General features: G+C 45.4%; 5 protein-coding genes across 5 annotated transcripts; 2 read left to right on the plus strand and 3 right to left on the minus strand.

Moving 5' to 3' along the window:
- Positions 1 to 2,831: 2,831 nt before the first annotated feature.
- On the minus strand, positions 2,832 to 3,522 carry F4822DRAFT_428071 (Tctex-1; the record flags this gene model as incomplete). The annotated part of the gene is made up of 4 exons (XM_051460848.1): positions 2,832 to 3,182; positions 3,255 to 3,329; positions 3,398 to 3,436; positions 3,499 to 3,522. The coding sequence occupies 4 exons, from the start codon at positions 3,520 to 3,522 to the stop codon at positions 2,832 to 2,834; spliced, it is 489 nt and encodes a 162-aa protein (XP_051315504.1).
- A 753-nt stretch (positions 3,523 to 4,275) lies between these two features.
- On the plus strand, positions 4,276 to 5,134 carry F4822DRAFT_211392 (uncharacterized protein). Its single transcript, XM_051453860.1, has 2 exons — positions 4,276 to 4,672; positions 4,751 to 5,134. Exons 1-2 carry the CDS (start codon positions 4,639 to 4,641, stop codon positions 5,110 to 5,112), a joined length of 396 nt encoding a protein of 131 aa, XP_051315505.1. The 5' UTR covers positions 4,276 to 4,638; the 3' UTR covers positions 5,113 to 5,134.
- A 294-nt stretch (positions 5,135 to 5,428) lies between these two features.
- F4822DRAFT_211409 (uncharacterized protein) lies at positions 5,429 to 6,530 on the minus strand. The gene has a single exon (XM_051453861.1). The coding sequence runs from the start codon at positions 6,197 to 6,199 to the stop codon at positions 5,564 to 5,566; it is 636 nt and encodes a 211-aa protein (XP_051315506.1). The 5' UTR covers positions 6,200 to 6,530; the 3' UTR covers positions 5,429 to 5,563.
- A 2,908-nt stretch (positions 6,531 to 9,438) lies between these two features.
- On the plus strand, positions 9,439 to 11,778 carry F4822DRAFT_211442 (uncharacterized protein). Its single transcript, XM_051453862.1, has one exon. The coding sequence runs from the start codon at positions 9,624 to 9,626 to the stop codon at positions 11,601 to 11,603; it is 1,980 nt and encodes a 659-aa protein (XP_051315507.1). The 5' UTR covers positions 9,439 to 9,623; the 3' UTR covers positions 11,604 to 11,778.
- A 1,026-nt stretch (positions 11,779 to 12,804) lies between these two features.
- Positions 12,805 to 16,857, minus strand: F4822DRAFT_399512 (HECT-domain-containing protein). Its single transcript, XM_051457776.1, has 7 exons — positions 16,334 to 16,857; positions 16,163 to 16,185; positions 16,051 to 16,089; positions 15,820 to 15,925; positions 15,612 to 15,745; positions 13,511 to 15,521; positions 12,805 to 13,447 (listed from the first exon to the last, which is right to left on the minus strand). Exons 1-7 carry the CDS (start codon positions 16,369 to 16,371, stop codon positions 13,348 to 13,350), a joined length of 2,451 nt encoding a protein of 816 aa, XP_051315508.1. The 5' UTR covers positions 16,372 to 16,857; the 3' UTR covers positions 12,805 to 13,347.
- Between the last annotated feature and the right edge of the window lie 1,503 nt (positions 16,858 to 18,360).

Raw genomic sequence — 18,360 nt, forward strand, 5'->3', positions numbered from 1 at the left:
GATAGTTTAGTGCTTGCTAGAGTATTCTATTTCTTCCCTTTCTGTCCCGGATTATTTTCAATGGCGACGCCGAAGGTCCCGGTTTAGTCTCTCAGCGATAACGGATGGCTAATAGTAGTAGATATTTGATACCTGGACCTTCCTGGTAACTATATCATCCATATCCCCTATTTCCCAACAGGTATCACTGCACTAGCCCGTGTAGTAATACATGAAGGATTCACCGACTGATCAGTTATCCCTTCTCAAAGTCTGGGGTTCAAGCTACTGTAAAGAAGCAAGTCAAACCCCGCAAAAGCCACTGAATATGCCCGTGACAAGGGTCTATCTTACAGCTGGCTGCCAAGATTGTCCTTCCCTCTCAAACACTACTGCAATACACTACGGTACCATACCTATTTCCAGGGCGGTAGAAAAATAACCCACTTCACGGTTATTTGATACCACTATGCAACGCTGACTCTATGGCTGTCGTGGGGAAGAAGCAAGCGCTCAACCCGGCGACCTGCCCAATCCATCGGTACTCGATACAGCAGCGATATGCAGTGTCAGGCAATCTTTTTTTCATGCGACAAGAGGCTTCGGGAATCGGCATTTTGCAGAATTGCAACGGGCGACAAGTCGAAACAGAAATGGGATTGATGATTACGGGATCTTACACAAGGGAAAATCTGATTATTACCATCCAATGGGATCTCATCGTCGCTATTATGCAAGGGCTATTAATCAGATCTCGCTCGTGAGCAACTTGATTTCTGGTATTAACCCATCCTTTCTAAGATGTTCTGGACTTGTATCATAGATGCCTTGGCGCCCAGGCTCCCTATTCCGGTCCCCTAGATCGTCGCGATCGTATCCACTGCTATGGAGCCCTGACGTCTCTTTGCCGATAATGGAGCCATTACTTGCCGTAGTCTAGCGAATCTTACCCACTATGGCAAGTACTGTGAGGTCACTGCCGGGTTACTCCTAGCAGAAACCCGATGTCGTCGTCACGAGGGATACTGTAACTAAGTATTCCTCGCCATTCATCTTCATGTTGTATGAATATTTATATTATTAGAGGCCTAACATACATAAAAATTAATTATCACGAGGACAAGAAATACTGTCAGCAATAAATGGTAACACGATTTCCAATCCCGGGTTCGGCCGGGAGTGAAGAGAATATGTCGTGGATTAATTGCTCCGATCGTGTGTTACAAGGTATCACCTTTTTATCGCTGAGCTCCGATCCACTAATAATCTTGACGATCTATTTCCTCGCTCGCTGACGCAAGAAGACTTGGCTTTCTGTACAAAAAAGATTAGCCGAGTTGATGGTCGTTGTTCGCCTATGCGATGCTACATCATGTAAGGCTGGTTTGGTATTAGTCTAGCCATTCCACCCTGTCCACTTAAATTGACACCGCGGACGACGATATTAAGAGTATAGCGGGAGTGTAGCGGGGTACGCTTTACTTAGCCTAGAAGACTTCACCAGACGAATGAAGTCAAAGATGAGGTATTCCAATAAGTTAAAGGTAGCCTAAAAACTCGACGTATTGGAGAGTCTGAAGCCTGTTGTCAAATGGAACGAATCTCGATCAATTTCGTGTTTGATCTGGTCCCTGATACGAGCTGGGTATGTCGTTTGTGGTATCAAATTCCCACTTCACAAGGTATACATGATGAAAACCTAACGCATATATCATGTAGGTATAGCCTTTAGATTAGACTATGAGAATATAGAGTCTATCTAAGCTTAAAATGGGAAAGTTAAGTGAAATGGCCCGATGTGGCACCTAAAAATACAACTCCTATTACAAGTTAATTAAACTGAATCTTTTTTCAAACGAAATTCAAAGTGATACTACAAACTAGATAAATCATATCAGGGATATAAGATGTTATGTTCTTTATCTACCTAGCTAGATAAAATGACAACCAAACGGCCTTATAGACAAAGTTTATATATGATATAATATTTCGAATTGCGCCTAGTCATACTATCGTAGGTCTAACTAGATTAAACTAGTTATCGTAATACAGCAATGGACACATGCAAGTTTCCGTGTCGCTTAGGACGGCCTATATGTACCTAGGTAGTCTAAGTTAATATATCCTTCAAGATGAGCCCCTGATCCTAGTAATGGTGAAAGAGGTGATATTGATTATATCAACTGGCACGACTATATGTCCTTTATGGGGCTCCGTAACACGGAGCTGGTAACCCATGCGACGTCCACTCAATCACCCCTTGTATAGCAAGTGATATATTAGATTAATATTGGGTTGATACCTTCCCGTGTGTTTGTTGGGTATGCTATTGAACCGATTCCGCTAGTATTTCCGGGGATACATGTGCGTCTGGGGCGTAGGCATTCTCTGGAAGGTACCCACGAAACCTCTAGTTACAGAACTGAGTCTAAATGTATGAAATATCAATGGTAAATTGATATTAATATCTATCTTCGGCGCGATAGTATCACGTCTGCGCGTGGAAATTAGCGTACTGAATGTTTCAATGGTTCATCTAGTATACTTCAACTTCCACCTAGAAAATGCCTCATTTTGAAACCAGCGACTCGACGGGGAAAAAGGGTTAAACTCGTATGTATTGTATGTTATATCATCAGTGCCAACAAAGGTCGTATATGTTATGTATAGCTGGTCGTAGATCGAATAAATCGTCCTTGTAGCCGCCATCGCATTAAGCCATTAACCCTACCCATCCAGCATTCGAGTATCCGAGATTGCGAGAAGGCATCATATTTCCTTTTTCTTCTCCGTAGAACATACAACATGGTCTTACATAAACCCCGTAGAGATAGCCAGGCGTAGTTAGGCTCTTATATTCCGATCCAGATGACGGAGATGACAACGTCCATACCCTTTCCTTCACCGCCGTCATATTTGAAACTCCACATACCATCTGACTTTTCGTTCCAGAATGCCTGTGTCGCCGAGTGCATACCTCTCCGTCCGACGTGTGGTTTTCCGTCTGTGGCAGTCGGGTTGCCACCGTCGCTGGTGCTAATTCGGGGGCTGTCGGCTTTCGCTTCGGTTCCGCCTTTCGGCTTGTTGAGGGCCGAGGTCGGGACGAGGTGTTGGACGATGGTGCTGTTGACCACATACTTATGAGCCGGGGTCTGGGAGCCGGAAGGGGTCGATTCGGATATGACGGCCCGGAGGATCGAGTTCTAGCGCAAGCATACCATGTTAGTTGAGCCTAATAAAGAGAAGGGGTACAGTATAAATCGAGGGAGACGTACGATTATGGTTGAATTCCAACCTTCGACTTTCGAATGCTCGTAAAACTCTGCGCTACCGATGGCGCTTTGGCAAGCCTATGATTGATCGGACTTTAGCGGAATGAACTCATGAAGCGCATTGGGAGTGGACAAGGTGAACATACGTCCGTCGCGATTTGTCTTAATCTAGTAGTGTTGATCGGCTAATAATCATTTCTGTAAGCTTCTATCACATATATTCGAATTATTACTGGCGGTGACATACGGCATTGCTTTGCGTAGAGGCCATTTTGGATAGTACCTAGGTAGGTAACAATATCGGATTGGATTGCGAGGAAGAGTTTGTCACAACGAATTGATAGTGTAGTGAGGGCTTTGTAAAAATGTATATGTAGTTTAATCTTTATGGTCTTTGATAGCGTAAGGGGGCGAATTGGTAAATAAATGGTATGATACTAGGGAGACTTTTACAGCCTTGTGGGACTTATTTTCTTTCAGCCTTCTCTTCTGTGACGTTGTAAACAATAAATTTGGTTGACACAGCTGGCGACCCAGGGCTTGGGCATGTTCCAGGTGAGGCTGATTGAAGAATGGACCGCTATAAGATCCTTGCCTCTTTTCCCTTGGTTTAAATGGTTCAAATGTCACTAGTGCGCGGTTATGCAGGCCGTAGTACATATGTACAAAAATATGTATATGTAAAGTCCCGCCCGTGATAGCTCCACTCAGAACATGAACCTGGTATTACTCTAAGTGTATGTGAATTGCGAACTGCAAGCTTATGTAAACTTTGAAACCTTAAGAAAAGGCGACGGAAATAGTGAAGGTGCAGATGCCGACCATCCAATTCGTTTCCAACGCTGCTTCAAGTTTCTTGCGCGGGGCAACTGAGCACGTGCAGAATCTCTTTTCTCAGGTTCACTCTCCAAGGTCTCGACTGCCCCGCCGGTTGCTAGGAGGTAGCTCGGTAGCTTTCAAACCAGCCACTGAGAGATGTGAAACCACCCACGTGTGTGCCCTTTTTGTAACTAGCGCTTCTAACTAACCATCTTTGGTTTCTTTTCCTCTTTTACTATCAAGCTCTCAACATCAGACTGCTCGCTATCATCGTCATAGCTAGTCGTCTTTTTTTTCTCCTCTTGTAATTTTTTCATTCTCGTCTTCGTGTAGTTCTCTAGGTTTTAAAAAGTCCATTTTTTCCTTCGTTTTTTATCAACTGCAATCTGTCCAGTGGCTGGTCTAATCTCACTTTCTCCCGCAATCCAATCATAACAACAACAAGAGTCAATTCGTCAAAATAGCAACAATTAACCACAGGGACGTTGAAATATCGTACCTGACCACTTGAGCTTAATTCTCCGAATCATACTTCAGGAACTGTCTGTTCGTCACAAAAACTACCAAAATGTCTAGCCAACCCCTTCTACAGACGGCTCCAGGTAAAAGAACAAACCTTCCCATCTTCAAGGAAAACTTCGAATATCTCTTTGGCTAACGCGTTCGAATCAATCGCTCAGGCAAACGAATTGCCCTCCCTACTCGAGTCGAGCCTAAGGTCTTTTTCGCTAACGAGCGTACGTTCCTATCATGGCTAAATTTTACCGTCATATTGGGTGCGTTGGCCATCGGCATGTTAAACTTCGGTGACCGACCGGCCTTCATCTCGGCCTTCCTATTCACTGGTGTAGCTATGCTCACTATGATCTATGCGCTATTCACTTATCATTGGCGGGCGAAGTCGATAAGGGTTCGGGGACAAGCCGGTTTCGATGACCGTTTCGGACCCACCGTGCTGGCTATCATCCTCCTGTTGGCCGTCGTGGTCAACTTCGTACTGCGAATAACATACTCTGGCGGAGAAGGTGGCAGAAAACACTAAGCGTGCATACGGGTCTTGAAAATCCCATATTGTTGGAATACGCACTAAAGGATGTTTTCGAAGGATTCGAACGGCCAATTTAAGCGACAATCCCATTTGGCTTCAGTCGTGGGTTGTGGATATTTAGGTGGTGGGTTTCGCGAGATTTTACAAGAATCTCTGAAGGTGGAAACTATGTACATCAAATAGCATCGCGGCATTTGTTCTATATGGCTGGTATTTCTGTCGGAGTTTGTATTGGGTATCATTATGAGTCATCTATTATCTGTATGCTTTGCTGTACTGGTATTTGGAGGATGTATGCATACCTCATAGTAGGATAGCTCGAAAAAGTATGGTCCGCTGAGCTTCACATGGGTCCTCCACTGTATCCATATTACCATGCTGTGGCGTCTACAGCGTCTTGATGTTGTGGTAAACTACCAATCCATAGCGGTTATAGTTGTGACCCTCATGTCGGATTGGCGTTCGTTTGTTCCCCATATCGCTTTTTCAATTCCTCAACGGGAACCTGACATAGGAACAGGCTCATGACAGGTACTCCCCTTAGGCGTGGTTGGCCCTCCACTGCTCTTTCAAACGGAGTCTTCATTACCTCAAAATCGTCTTCGCCCTCGCCAATATCACCCAACTTCGTTTCTTCGATGATCGTGTTGCCCTCGTTCCTGGGTATTTCCTTGAGTATCTCTCCTAGCGCAATGTATTGATACCAAATATTTCCACCTTCTTTTCGCTTTCCCAGCTCGCGCTTCGCAATTTCGGCGATGGAGATCAACTTGCCCGCGTTGGGGGCTTTCGCGCGTAGAATAGATACGCTCGTTTTTTCGGCTGCGGAGGAAGTAAGGTGCTGGAGAACTGAAGTAACCTTCTTCTGGATCTTGGATGACGATATTATTGAATGAACTTTGACTTCGTATTTCGATTCTACAGCTTGTAGAACCCTAACGTCCTCGGATGACGATAAGTTGAGGTCGGTCTCGAGTCGGGTTCTTTTGTTAGGTAGAATCGGATTGGTGTCTGCGCGCTTTCGCTTTGTGGGCGAGCCATTATTCTGGTTACCCTTTCGGGTACTGTTCGTTGCGGTCATTGTGCGACTGAATTGGCCGCCGGATTGGAAGCGATAGTCCTCATTGAAGATTATTGAGGCAGAATGTTGATATTTGTGTTCATCACTTGGTAGGTAACATAATAATGATTACCTAGGTATGCGCGTGGTGCTCATACCACAAATAAATTGGGTGCATTTGTTTTTATCGATAACACAACCCACTAGAAAAACACCCGCGGCGCAATCTTAGAAGTGACTTAAGTATCCCCGTACCTCCTTATCACGGCGGTTTAATGGTAAATAAAGTAAGTGCACCTGTACCTTTTTATATGATATCCAGCTGCATTGGTTCCACTATTAGAGGGTTTGGATAATTATTTAGAATGGAAGCTAGACTTGACGGCGTGTAATCACGTCATGATGTTAAATTCACCCGAAAGGGACGTATCCAAGTATCTAAGTACCTAGGTACCCATCAAGGACGAGATCTCCGGATGATTACGCATCTTATCGATAAAGTATTACATTACCTAAGTAAGATTCCGTGTCTCGTTTCTTTTCTTTCTTGGCCTATGCATTCGAGTTTGAACAATTCAAACATTTCTGAGACATGTCTGATCCGTAATTGGTCAAAACACCCTTGTCGTGAAATGCAAATGCAGTGGCCTGGTCTCTGCCAAGAATTAATTGAGATACTACACATATGAGCATCATATTATGTAGTATCGTGACCAGCATGTATAAACAGTAAATTGAAAGTTATTTCTTTAGATTTGTTCATGGTTGGTTAAGATGGAGGCCTTTCGCAGCGAGTTCGCATTACAGCACCTTGTTGGATCTATAGATACCACCAGACTGCTAGGCAATAGGCGCATGTAGTAATGGAATTCGGTTATGCAAAGTTCATGTATGCCTATTTAGCACTTACATCTCTAATAGTACTCAAAGAGGCATATCATGATGATATGTAGTAAGCTACATATGTACCTAAGCTATAAATATATAACATATCAGGTTGTATGACTTATCTATCAGGACTTGGAGTCTATCTATGGCTTGTTTCAATAAGAAATCGTTGCGAGATATTGACGAAATGTACTATACCCTACTTGTGAATAGATAATTAGTTCTTCTTGTTTAGGAGAGTCATGTCTTGGGGGATTATCGATGTGTGTAAGTCACCTACGCGACGTTAAATAGTGTATGTCATGTAACATGAAAACCTGGTTATTAGCCATGACAACATCTTCTAAACTTAAGTATCTAAGTACTTAACTATGTAGGTACAAAGCAGCCAGTGTACTGTTTTAATAAGCCATGAACGTCAGCATCTAATATCTCAAGAAGCAAATGACAATTAATTAAGCAACTTGGCATGAGATCTTCGAAAAATAAGGCTGCTTTGTCCTTGGCCATCTCATTGACAAAGTGGATGCCTTAAATACTTACGTACATGTACAGCTATAGGTACCTATGCTTGTATATCTATATTAAGAAATTATACAATATTCCAAGTCACTTGTGCAATTCTTAAGCATATTTATGCAAGAACGTACAGCATGTACCGGTGTAGTTAAAAGCAGCCATGTGATACACACCTCAAGTGCTGCCAACCTTCAGCTGGTCATGTTTCCTTCAAATATGTGGGAAAACATATCTGCCTATTCCTCTTCTTACTGACAAGGTGGGATCTGTTGCCACCATCTCTTACATTAAATGATGGTTGCCTTCCATCCTATTCTTCCCCAATAAGTGAGTCATAAAAGGGCATATTTGTATTAGTGTGCATAATCCATGTATAACCCCCTTTATCATGCAGCACGGACCATGACATACATATGTAAGTCTTGTATCTAGGTACATATGCAGTATATTATATACTTGTGCAAAAGAAACATTCAAGACCATCCCTGCCACGTAACTTGATTGAGTTGATGGATTTGGGATTCTAGACAGGGGGGTCTCTCTCTAGTCGGACAATTGGGGAATCAAATCAATGTGAAATTGCAAGAAGTGCCCAGTGAATGCCGTAGGTCGTAAGTGCATAAGGTAGAATGGGTACTTTCCCAGCCTACCTCTTTCCCTAACTTGAGGCATGTACTGCATTGTAGCTATCCACCCGACAACCTTGGAAGGGACCTACCACGATTTCCATACCACACTCGCAGGGAGTCTACCTAATACCTAGTGTGCTAATGTACTCTTGGGGAAGGCAAGTCCTGATTCCCAATGTTAATAGCTAGCCAAGTGCATAGGAAGGTTCCCTTCTCCAATTTGCACCTTTCGCATCTCGCGCCCTCTAGAACCTTGGAACACTTTACAACCTCTTATTTCTCTCTCTGCCTTTTTTTCATTATTGCGCAAATCCGCTTGTCGCAACAACCGAAAAGGAAGAAAATCGCAACAAATGACCGTCGCCTTTCTTCCGACCTTTTTCATGTAATTCATTTTTTTCACGCGTTCCTTTGGAGATTTTAATAACAATTCACACCCCCCTCGGGCGAACGTCTTTGGTCTCATTCCATCCATTCCCTTTTCGCCCTTTTTTGTTGTCTTTTCGATCGCAAAAAATCCTGAATGATCATCGTACGCGCATTCTAATACGTACCGGCCCCCGGTATTCTCCATCTGATACTGTTGTTTCACCGCGCATTCATTGTCCTTTTCCTGTCGCAATTCTTACTCGGGCGTTTTTTTTGCTCAAGGACATTTTATTATTATCATTATTATCATTATTTTGTTGTCGCTCGGTCGCAACATATCTTTAAATCGAAAACCAGAGCGTACAATACAATTCAATACAACTACATACTAATAATTTACACCATTTGGATCGCATTACCCGGTTCCCTTGGCGTTGCCCCGTTGCGCATTCCTGCTCTGCCTCGACCTTGACTCAGACTGGGTTTCGTTGGGTTTGACGGTGGCCACATCAGCGTCGGCCTACTCCTTTTTTTTCCCTCTTTGCGCGTCTTCAGCCAACCCATCAGGAGTCGCATCTCACCCCCATCCGATACGTGCACCATTCCGCCATTCTTGGTACATACTAGTGACTTCCCACTAGTTAACCTAGGACTTGGTCCATTCACCATTCACGATTACCTAGGTATTTAGCGGGCGTCGCCAGGCTAAAAAGGTGGTCGCATCCGCCGGCTCAGCCGATCCACCGATTAGCACGCTTTTCGACCTTGTAGCAGTGGGAAGGAATTAGGAATTAGGGAGTTTTGCGCCCTACCCCCCTGCCCCCATTCGTCGTTACGTCAGCCTTGCCCATCTTATTTGACGCTGCACCTCTGACATTTGTTCTCCCTTCCACCCCCCGTTACAACTTTGTTGAGCGTATCAGCCTAGGACCTGGCCCGTCCGCGTCCCTACCGCGATACCTACATAAATCAACAGCTTTATCCCCCACGTTCCCTTGGTCGCAAAATTCGATTCTTTATCATTTTTTGCTTCGTCGGGTATGCTCATGTTCCGCTTTTGGAGTTCAGAACCAAGGGGAAGCGATAAAACTCTACAAGTTGAACAGCCTATGCTTGATTTCAGCAAACCACAAAAACCTTGGGTGCCGTCAGAGTCTCCTGTTACAACTACCACGTCGCCTACAACACCGAGGCGGCGCAAACAGAGCAACGTCGCGATAGCGTCGCAACTTGCTGCTCCTTCTCCCGCGCCAAAGCGGACGAGGACGGATGATGATGAGGGTGATGATCGTGCCAAGGCGCGTAAGCGGGTGGCTTTGTCGGTAGGAGATTGTGAAAGGGATGTACCGCGACCCTTGTCGCAGAAGCCCGATATGGACCGCGCTAGAGATGCTATCGAACAACAGTTCAGTCTTGAGATTCTACTCAAACACGATGAGCTACGATTGATAAATCAAGAACTTGCCAAATGCCAGGTGGCTTTGGAACAACTACGCAGATGTCATCTAATACCGTATCCACAGAACGTTCCTACGCCGGAACAAATGTTGAACATCATGAATGGGTCGGGCGCAGCCTTGCAACCGAAGTTGGGCGAACAGCTGCCTCAGTGGGCACCACCCTTTGGCGTTACTGATGGCCCGTATGCCCGGCACTATGCCAAGTGGCTCATACCCGATCCCAAGTTCGATGGTATTCAGCCTGAGACTCATGTCCAAGCCGAGGCCTCAAGATACAGAACTTCGATAGACGGTAGATCGACAAGAAATAGTTTCGCTGAGCCAGGTGCACCACAAGGTAGAGGTCGACCAGTAAGGGGATCGGCAGGTCAGAAGCTCCAGGCCCTTTCAAGTGGTTATCCGCCTCCCAAGGACAAGAACGGCCCTTGTGTTTTGAAACGATCCGATGGGAAAACTGTGAAACTTGTTTGCATTGACTGCCATCGCGAGAATTTCTCGAGCACGCAGGGCTTTATTAATCACTGTCGCATAGCGCATAAGAGAGACTTCAAGAGCCACGAAGAAGCGGCGGTGCACTGCGGTCATCCTATCGAGGTTACCGACCCAGTAGGTGTTGTAGGAGAAGAGAAACCTGTGAGCCAGAGCATCCCTCCGTCTGGCCTAGTTCACCCATTCGTACGCGAAAACGCTATGTCGGATTCCGAGGCTTGCTTTTCTGTTGTGCGTCGTATCTCAGAATCGTTAGAAATGTATCGGCGCGGTGAATTACCCGGCATTTCTTCTATTCCTGGTGTCGCTGAAAGCTCTCAGAGAGCACCATCAGTGACGACGACAAAACAACAATCAGGTTTCTCACCTTCTGCTGAGTCTCCACACCTGTCCAGCCTACTTCAAAACAAAGGATTTAAGGGCAATTTAGGGGAGTTGGTGAGTGATGCAAAGGCCAAGGTTGACCTCGATCAATACTTTTCTCCTGAGGAAGAGTCTTCGGATGAGGTTGATTCCAGTGTTAAAGGTATCAAAGGCACTAGAGTCACAGCGTCATACCAAGCACCATCTCTTGTGCGAGTCCCCGCGAGGGCAACAATGTCGCCTGCCCTCGCTACAACCCGACCCACCAGCAGCAAAGGCCACCCTCCTCTTGTACCGTATGTTACCCCCGTGCCAACCCCTGCTCCTCGAGTCATGTCGGGTCCCGAACCCGACGAGGTGATTGTAGATGACGATATGTTGGATGTGGATTTGAGTCCCCATACAGCCGTTAGCAACAATGCACCCTCGCTTGTTAGTGACGATGGCGAGTACGACGATTCCGAAGCCGACTCTGAGGTTGAGTCAGACGTGAACGATAGTATCGGAGCACAATCGATTTCGGATGTCGACGAAATCGACATCGAGGATGACCACAGTGGCGCGCGTTCTATTCGACACCATCGTGGCTCTACAGGTGCGGGAGCTGGGACAACAGTGCGCCTACGCAAAGATGATAGCAAGCATGTCGCCTTTGTAAGCCCTATTAAGGGCAGTGGGAACGAAAACCAGAGGCGAGGCCGCAGATAAACCCCGAAGTTAATAGCGGAATTACTTTCGCGTAGACCTACGCGCCAGATGGCCACGAGGGGATGCGGAATGAACTTTTCAGTTTGGATTATACCGATTTCTTTTAAACAACAACCCTTACCATACTACCTTTATTGCTCCATTCGCCTTTTATTCAATTCTTTTTTTTTTCTCGAAGTGTACCGCGGAAGTTAGTCATTTTAGAAACTTGCGGGAAACACATCCATCAGGTTACGAGGTTGTTTCGGTCAGCGTCAACAGGGAAGCACGGCGGCGTCAGGTTGACAGGTCAATTTGAAATTGTTGGTAGAGGCTAGAGGGAAAAACTCATCAGCGTAAGGAGGCATTGATGATTTTGTTTTTTGATACACATACCCTCCTAAGTGCGCAAGCTACAATGGCGATGATGATTAAGGAAGCTCGCAGCACGCACAGGCTGGTAGACAGACAGCCGTTCTGTATCTATAATGTCATACAATTGTATAAAGAGAGACCATTGAAAATGGAAAGCCTTTGCGGTCAAATTATATATAGCGTTGTTTTTTATGAATTTGAAATCCGTAGTCTCTAGTCATTCTATCGCGCTCCTAGTTGATAACTACATCGTAACTTGGTTTAAAGATCCAAGACGTGAACATGCCGATGTCCCCTACCACAATCTTATTGGTGAGATGGGAACGCCCGAGCAGTACCGACTAATATTTCTACATGACAGATTAAAATGCATACATATATCCAAATATGCACATATTTTACATATTGTAGGATTCCAAGTGCATAAAGGCAGCTAATTGGATAGCTACAGGACACCGCCTATCATTAAATCAGGAAAAATATGACATTCGAATGCGATACGTCGTATTCTGCAAGCTCCTTCTACAAAACCTAGGTGCCTAAGATACCTACATATATGCAAACCGATCGGCTCGATCCACCCTTACTATTGGTCGAATTAGGTGTAATACACCCGTATTCTCGACCATACATGTTTGTTCACTGCGTTACGTGCGAAATGTAAAAGGTGCGTAGGTGCATAATCACGTTATTCAGGGGCGGTACAGCCAAATGAGAAAGAAGGAACCAGATAAGGAGAATAGCATTTATGTCGCTTACCTTGGGTTAACCTATTTGTTGAAGCGGGTAGTGTTATACAATGTTTGGATGAGATGATTAGCCCCTATTCCCAGGCTCAGAGCTTCACTCATGTTTAATTCAGCGTACAATTACGAGTATGAAAAACTTCAAATTAACCTACAATACTTTGATACATCACTCATTACCAAGAATCAAAACTCCGATACATTGGGTCGGTTATTATTTGTGTTCGTGTTACGCGTATTACCTGACTACCTCCATACGCGCGATTGATATAATAAAGAAGCGAATGACAAAACCCGTTCCCCTCTTTGACCGAGTTTCCTTTGTGTCTCCTCACTGAAGTTTGGTTATCTTCCAGTAGTAATACCTATAAAATACACAGGTACCCCGAACGAAACAGAACAACAACATGATATGCGCTATTAAGGCACCTAGTAACATCCCCTTTCATATAATAGCCCTGGGTCGAGTTTAACGGGCACGGAAATAGAAAAGGGGGTAGATGGAACCAAGCACGGAAATAAAAAGGAGAATGCAAAATCCCATCCATATATCGAGCTGTCACAACAGGGAAAAAAAGGACATCGTTCATCGTTCTATATACACAGTAACAGCGCCGAGATAGAAGAAACAACTAATTAGCCTTCTATTCCTGACCGAAGCCCATTGTTTCTTCAACTGCCGTCGTTAACTTATTCTGCAATTGCTCCAGCGATTTGTATGGCGGCAGATCCAGACGGTTAAAACTATACAGTCGTTAGCACCTCATCTTTGATAGAAAATGAAACATTTTTTAGTCGAGTACATACCAAGTATGAGCCTTCGGCAAATTACCAACCTCGCCCGCTTTTTCGATGGTGAATCTTCTGGGACCATCGCTACCTTGAAGGTCCTTGAACCCGTTAACGGGAATTCGCGAGGTACCCGTAGTGAACTGTAGCAATCTGCTCTTTTGCTCTCCGTCCCAGCTTCGCACCGTTTGCCAGAAGAACTGGATAACCTCATCGCTCTCTGTGTAGCCACGGTAGTCGGTGTGCTTCTTCCAGTCGTCCACGTCGATATCAGCGATACCACCGATGAGGAGCTCCAACTCACGTTCGTCGAAAACGTTAATCAGATCCTGGGGGATAAGCTCGTGGAATCCATCCTTGAAGGCTTGGAATTGCTCTGCGATACGCTTCTCAATACGCCATTTGACCATAAGGTCCACGTACTCCTTCTTATTCTCGTTGGTGACATCGATATTACGTCCATTGGGAATAAGGTCCTCGACGGTAATAACGCCGAAGCGCTCATCCTCGGTAGAAAATGTTTGTTCAAGAATACCTCCAGAAATATCGTTGTCGAGCATCCACTGCAAACTTCGGTGGAAATCTGCGTCAACACCCTCCATGTCGGCCAGTACAACAGACTTGCCAAGAATCATCTTGTAGAGAGCTCCGATGAAAAAGGCATCCAAAAATCTTCGGTGGAAGATAGCTAGACCGACTACACGACCGATGAATTTGAAGTAATTCAAATGTTCAGGGTTGATGCCGGAGTGTGGGTTGATTTGAAGGGTATAATTATCGTGGGCGGAATACTCGAAAAGACAATAAAAGGGGTTAAACATCTCGTGTGATAATAAGAAAAAGAACTCTCGGGAGAGACCACCATAATCTAAACCATCTTCGCCGTCGAATTTTATCATGAGGCGTTTCTTCAAATCCGTCGCCGATTGTCGCGATATTTCAGCGAACGAATCTTCAAAGATGTGAGACCGTCGTACTTTCATGTGGCATTGTCCTGAAAGTATGCGCATAGCTGGTTGAGACCGGAAGTAGATGAGTTTTCTCCTGAAATCTCGCTTGTACTGTGGAACGTTCTGGTCCAGGGAGGACGGTAATCGTGGGTCGTCCCAGGTCGTTGTCTTTGTATTGTGGTCCACAAAGTATACGCGGGCTGTGTTAGTTAAGCGCATTTCCCAGCCACTAGGTAGAGGACCCAGTTGAGAAACTGGCTGCTGTTGTATCGTCCCGTTAGCATTATTCTGGCCACCGTACATTCTAATGTATTGCTGGCGTCGAGGATCAACCCAGGTCGTGGTCCGGGTATTGTGATCTACGAAGTAGGGTCGGCCTTCGGGCGTCCAGCGCTGTTCCCACAGGGGCGGAAGTTCACCGGATCCTGGACTAGTAGCACCAGTATGCATCAAAGTGCCCTGGCCGGGACTGTGTGGAGAACCGCCAGATTGTTGCTGTTGCTGCTGAAGCGTTGGGGAGTTTGTGCCAGTTCGATCTTCTGGAAGGGTTCTGTTTTGATGCCTTTGACGTTCGACTTGAGTGGCTGCTTCTCTCTCACCACGATTCTCTGCAGAAAGGCCGGTATGGGTCGGACGGTTCCAACTTGTAGTCCGCGTATTATGGTCTACATAATAAGTTCTGCCCAAGTTATCTTCGCGCCGTTCCCATCCAGCGGGTAGTCGGCCTTGGGCATCTTCGAAAGGACTCATCTGGGCCGCTTGTCGGGGTTGCGCGACGGTTCCATTTCCATTAACAGCGGCTGGGTTGACCCCATTTGGTCTAATAGGCAAAGACATCTGTGCTCCTGGTGTTAGACCGTTGGCCGAGGCCGAAGAAGTCGAGGTTGGCCTTTCTGAAGCACGGTCGGTACTAGCTGTCGATGCCTGGGGTGCCAAGGAGGGTCGGCTAGAGCTTGCTGACGGGGGTTGTTGCGGAGGACGAGCGGGGGAAGAGAGGTTTGTAGAAAGATTGACGATTAGTTTTCCGTGTACGACAAGGTTATCAGTGGACTTCTTTAGGTCCCTCGTAAGCATCGAATCTAGAAAGAAGGGATAGAATGTTAGTAAATACAAGAGATGAAAAGATGATTCACTTATAGAGGGGGAGGGGAAGAATGGATCAGCCATACCATCAGCTCCGTCTGCTAGTTCAATAACGTCCCCGATGCGAATATTGATAACGCCTAAAAAGCCCTGATCCTTCTTCTTGAACTTCTTTTGGTCGAATACCTGTACCGCTAGAATACTATCCTCGGTGGCTCGACTAGATGGATTAAATGAGCATACAGACCGACGATACATTATAATGGAGGGGAAACATGGTAGGCCGGCACGTACAAGTCGAAACTTTCGTTCCAATATGGATTAAGGGTTCGTTTCGAAACAGTCGTAGTTTTGGTTTGTTCACCGTTAATCGTAGCTACAGCGAAGGGGTCGGGAAGTCCTGCGTTGGATGATCATTGTTAGTAGGTGGTAGGTGGGTGGGTTGACGATGATGCACATGAGGGCCCATCAACTCGACGGGACGAGACGGGGAGGAGTCGGGATTAGACAGTGTGACAAACATACGAAAGACATCTCGTTTATACAGGCCGTCGGCAGCGATGACTATGATAAGTATGTCAATACAGATAGTTCATCATGGATAGCGATGAGGGTGGATCGGGATTTGAGGACGCACTCGTGACTCGCAGGTTTGGTTGGCTGTAGAGAGAATAAAGTCAGTGGTAAATCAGTTTTCGGTCTCATAATCTTCTTTCTATCGTCATCTTCTTCTTTTTACTTTCTGGAACCGACTTAAAGAAGTGGGAATTTAATTGTTTTTTAAGATTAAATATAAATAAAAACTCACGCTGACGGCCCCGGCTCAGATCGACTATTGGCGGTCATGCTGGGTGGCTGCTGAACCGGTGTAGAATAAATTGAGGTTTTGACGCCTCTCACGCTTTCATGACCTCTTCTCTCTCTCTGTGTGTCTCTTGCTCTCTCTCTCTCCCGCCTGGGCGTCCTGTCCAAAGGAGGGGTCCGACCGTCCACGGCCGCAGTGGATTAAGTCTAAATATTAGAGAGATGCAATAAGACTTAACTTAATAGATGGAAATAATACTTCTTTTTCTTTTTTGTCTGTCTTTTCTTCCCCTTCTTATTCGTATATAATTGTTTACTTCTTTTTCTCCAGGAACAGTAAAAGTAGGATGACGATAAAACAGTATGGGGGGGGGGAAAGTTTTAGTGGTGGCAGGTTTGATAAGTGGCAGCGAATACCAAGCAACAATAAAGATGTCTCGTTAGGTAGTGGCAGAGCACAGAGTGGTAGTGGTAGTAGTAGTGGTAGTGGCGGTGGTGGTCCATTATGAGGTACATTAAACACAATACGACATAGCGCGCTCAGGTGCTGAGTTGACCCGGTCCAATGGCGGTGGCATTTAGTATTCGAGGCTGTGCAGGGAACTAAGAAACAGGATAATGCATGCACCGTTTGTACCTGTCCAGGTACCTAGGCACCTAACCTCACACACCAACCCACCAGCACTTGCCCACTACTACCTATTATAGGTACACTACTGATACTGGTTACTTCTGTTACAGCATTCCTAACGCCTTATACCGCCAACACCTCTAGGTAGCACTTCCCCTAAAACCCCCATACCTACCGCATGTAATTTGCCTGCATAGAGGCACCTATACCTACATATGTATGTATGTATGTATGTACCTATCTCATCTATCCTCAGATATACCCATGAACATTGAACGTACCTAGATATGTACCAACATTCAACCCCCTAGCTCAGTGCTCCCAAACTCTCTCTCAATCGTCCTACCTTAGCTCATACGTATCAGGCTAGATACATGTATAATTTATGGGTACAACCGATGACTAGGATTATGTATTGGACAATTAAAAGGCGAGAGACTGCGCCCTATGTGTCACGAGAGCGATACCTATTTCCTTTCTTACTGTATTCTACCTATACCATTAGTGCCTATATCTAATGTCTTATATCATGGTGAATAAGCAAGCAACAAAGTAATAACTTAATCCAATTACAGTATCAAATTTACAACATTCCTCTTCGAAACCATTTCATAATTGCTAATAAAAGTTGCTTGAGGCTCAGAGTCCACTTCCTCGTCCTAGGTATACGAAATATCCGAGCTCCATGACGCGCGGACGGGACGGGTAGGCTGATGAAAAGCTCCGCCGTCCAGCGGCCTCCCACTACACTCCATATAACATAACACACATAACAGACATACCTAGGTACACTACAAGCTAAGGTACGGTACTACGACACTACCTACCCCAGCCATCTGAGCCTCGCAACCCACAGCGTAATGCGCTCAGGAGAAACAATGGAAAACTCCGTTGATTGGTCCTCCCACCTCAGGTAAGACCTGGACCGTGCCGTTACCCGTCATCCCCGACCATTACTCGGTACGGCAGGTATTTAGTATTTTATGCAATTTCAAAGGCGCAAACGGCAGAGGGGACAATATTACAAATCACAACTCCTTTCATTTGACATGATGTGACAATGACGGAGATTTCAGTGATGTAAAGGCGAGCAAACGAAAGATGGTACTGTAGAGTCAAGTTAAGTTCGGAAATTTGGGCGTATTCCTATAGGTTGCTCCCATTTAAATTCCAAAACGAAACAAAACAAGGTCGTCATTTTGATGTCGAACACATCAATTTATCTGTCGTTGCAAGCAATTATAGGGCCCTCAAGGTTAGGGCGGGAATCATTTGGGCCTGTTACCCCCTATTGACACACCTCCGTATGAAATACATCGAATAGCATAAGTAAGCAACTTTCTACTATGCGTCCCTATTGCCGAAGTGCCAAAACTGGAGAGGCAAGTCATACGCATAGT

Source organism: Hypoxylon trugodes (genome assembly GCF_022578975.1).
Source record: "Hypoxylon trugodes strain CBS 135444 unplaced genomic scaffold F4822scaffold_4, whole genome shotgun sequence".
Classification (NCBI taxonomy): Eukaryota; Fungi; Ascomycota; class Sordariomycetes; order Xylariales; family Hypoxylaceae; genus Hypoxylon; species Hypoxylon trugodes.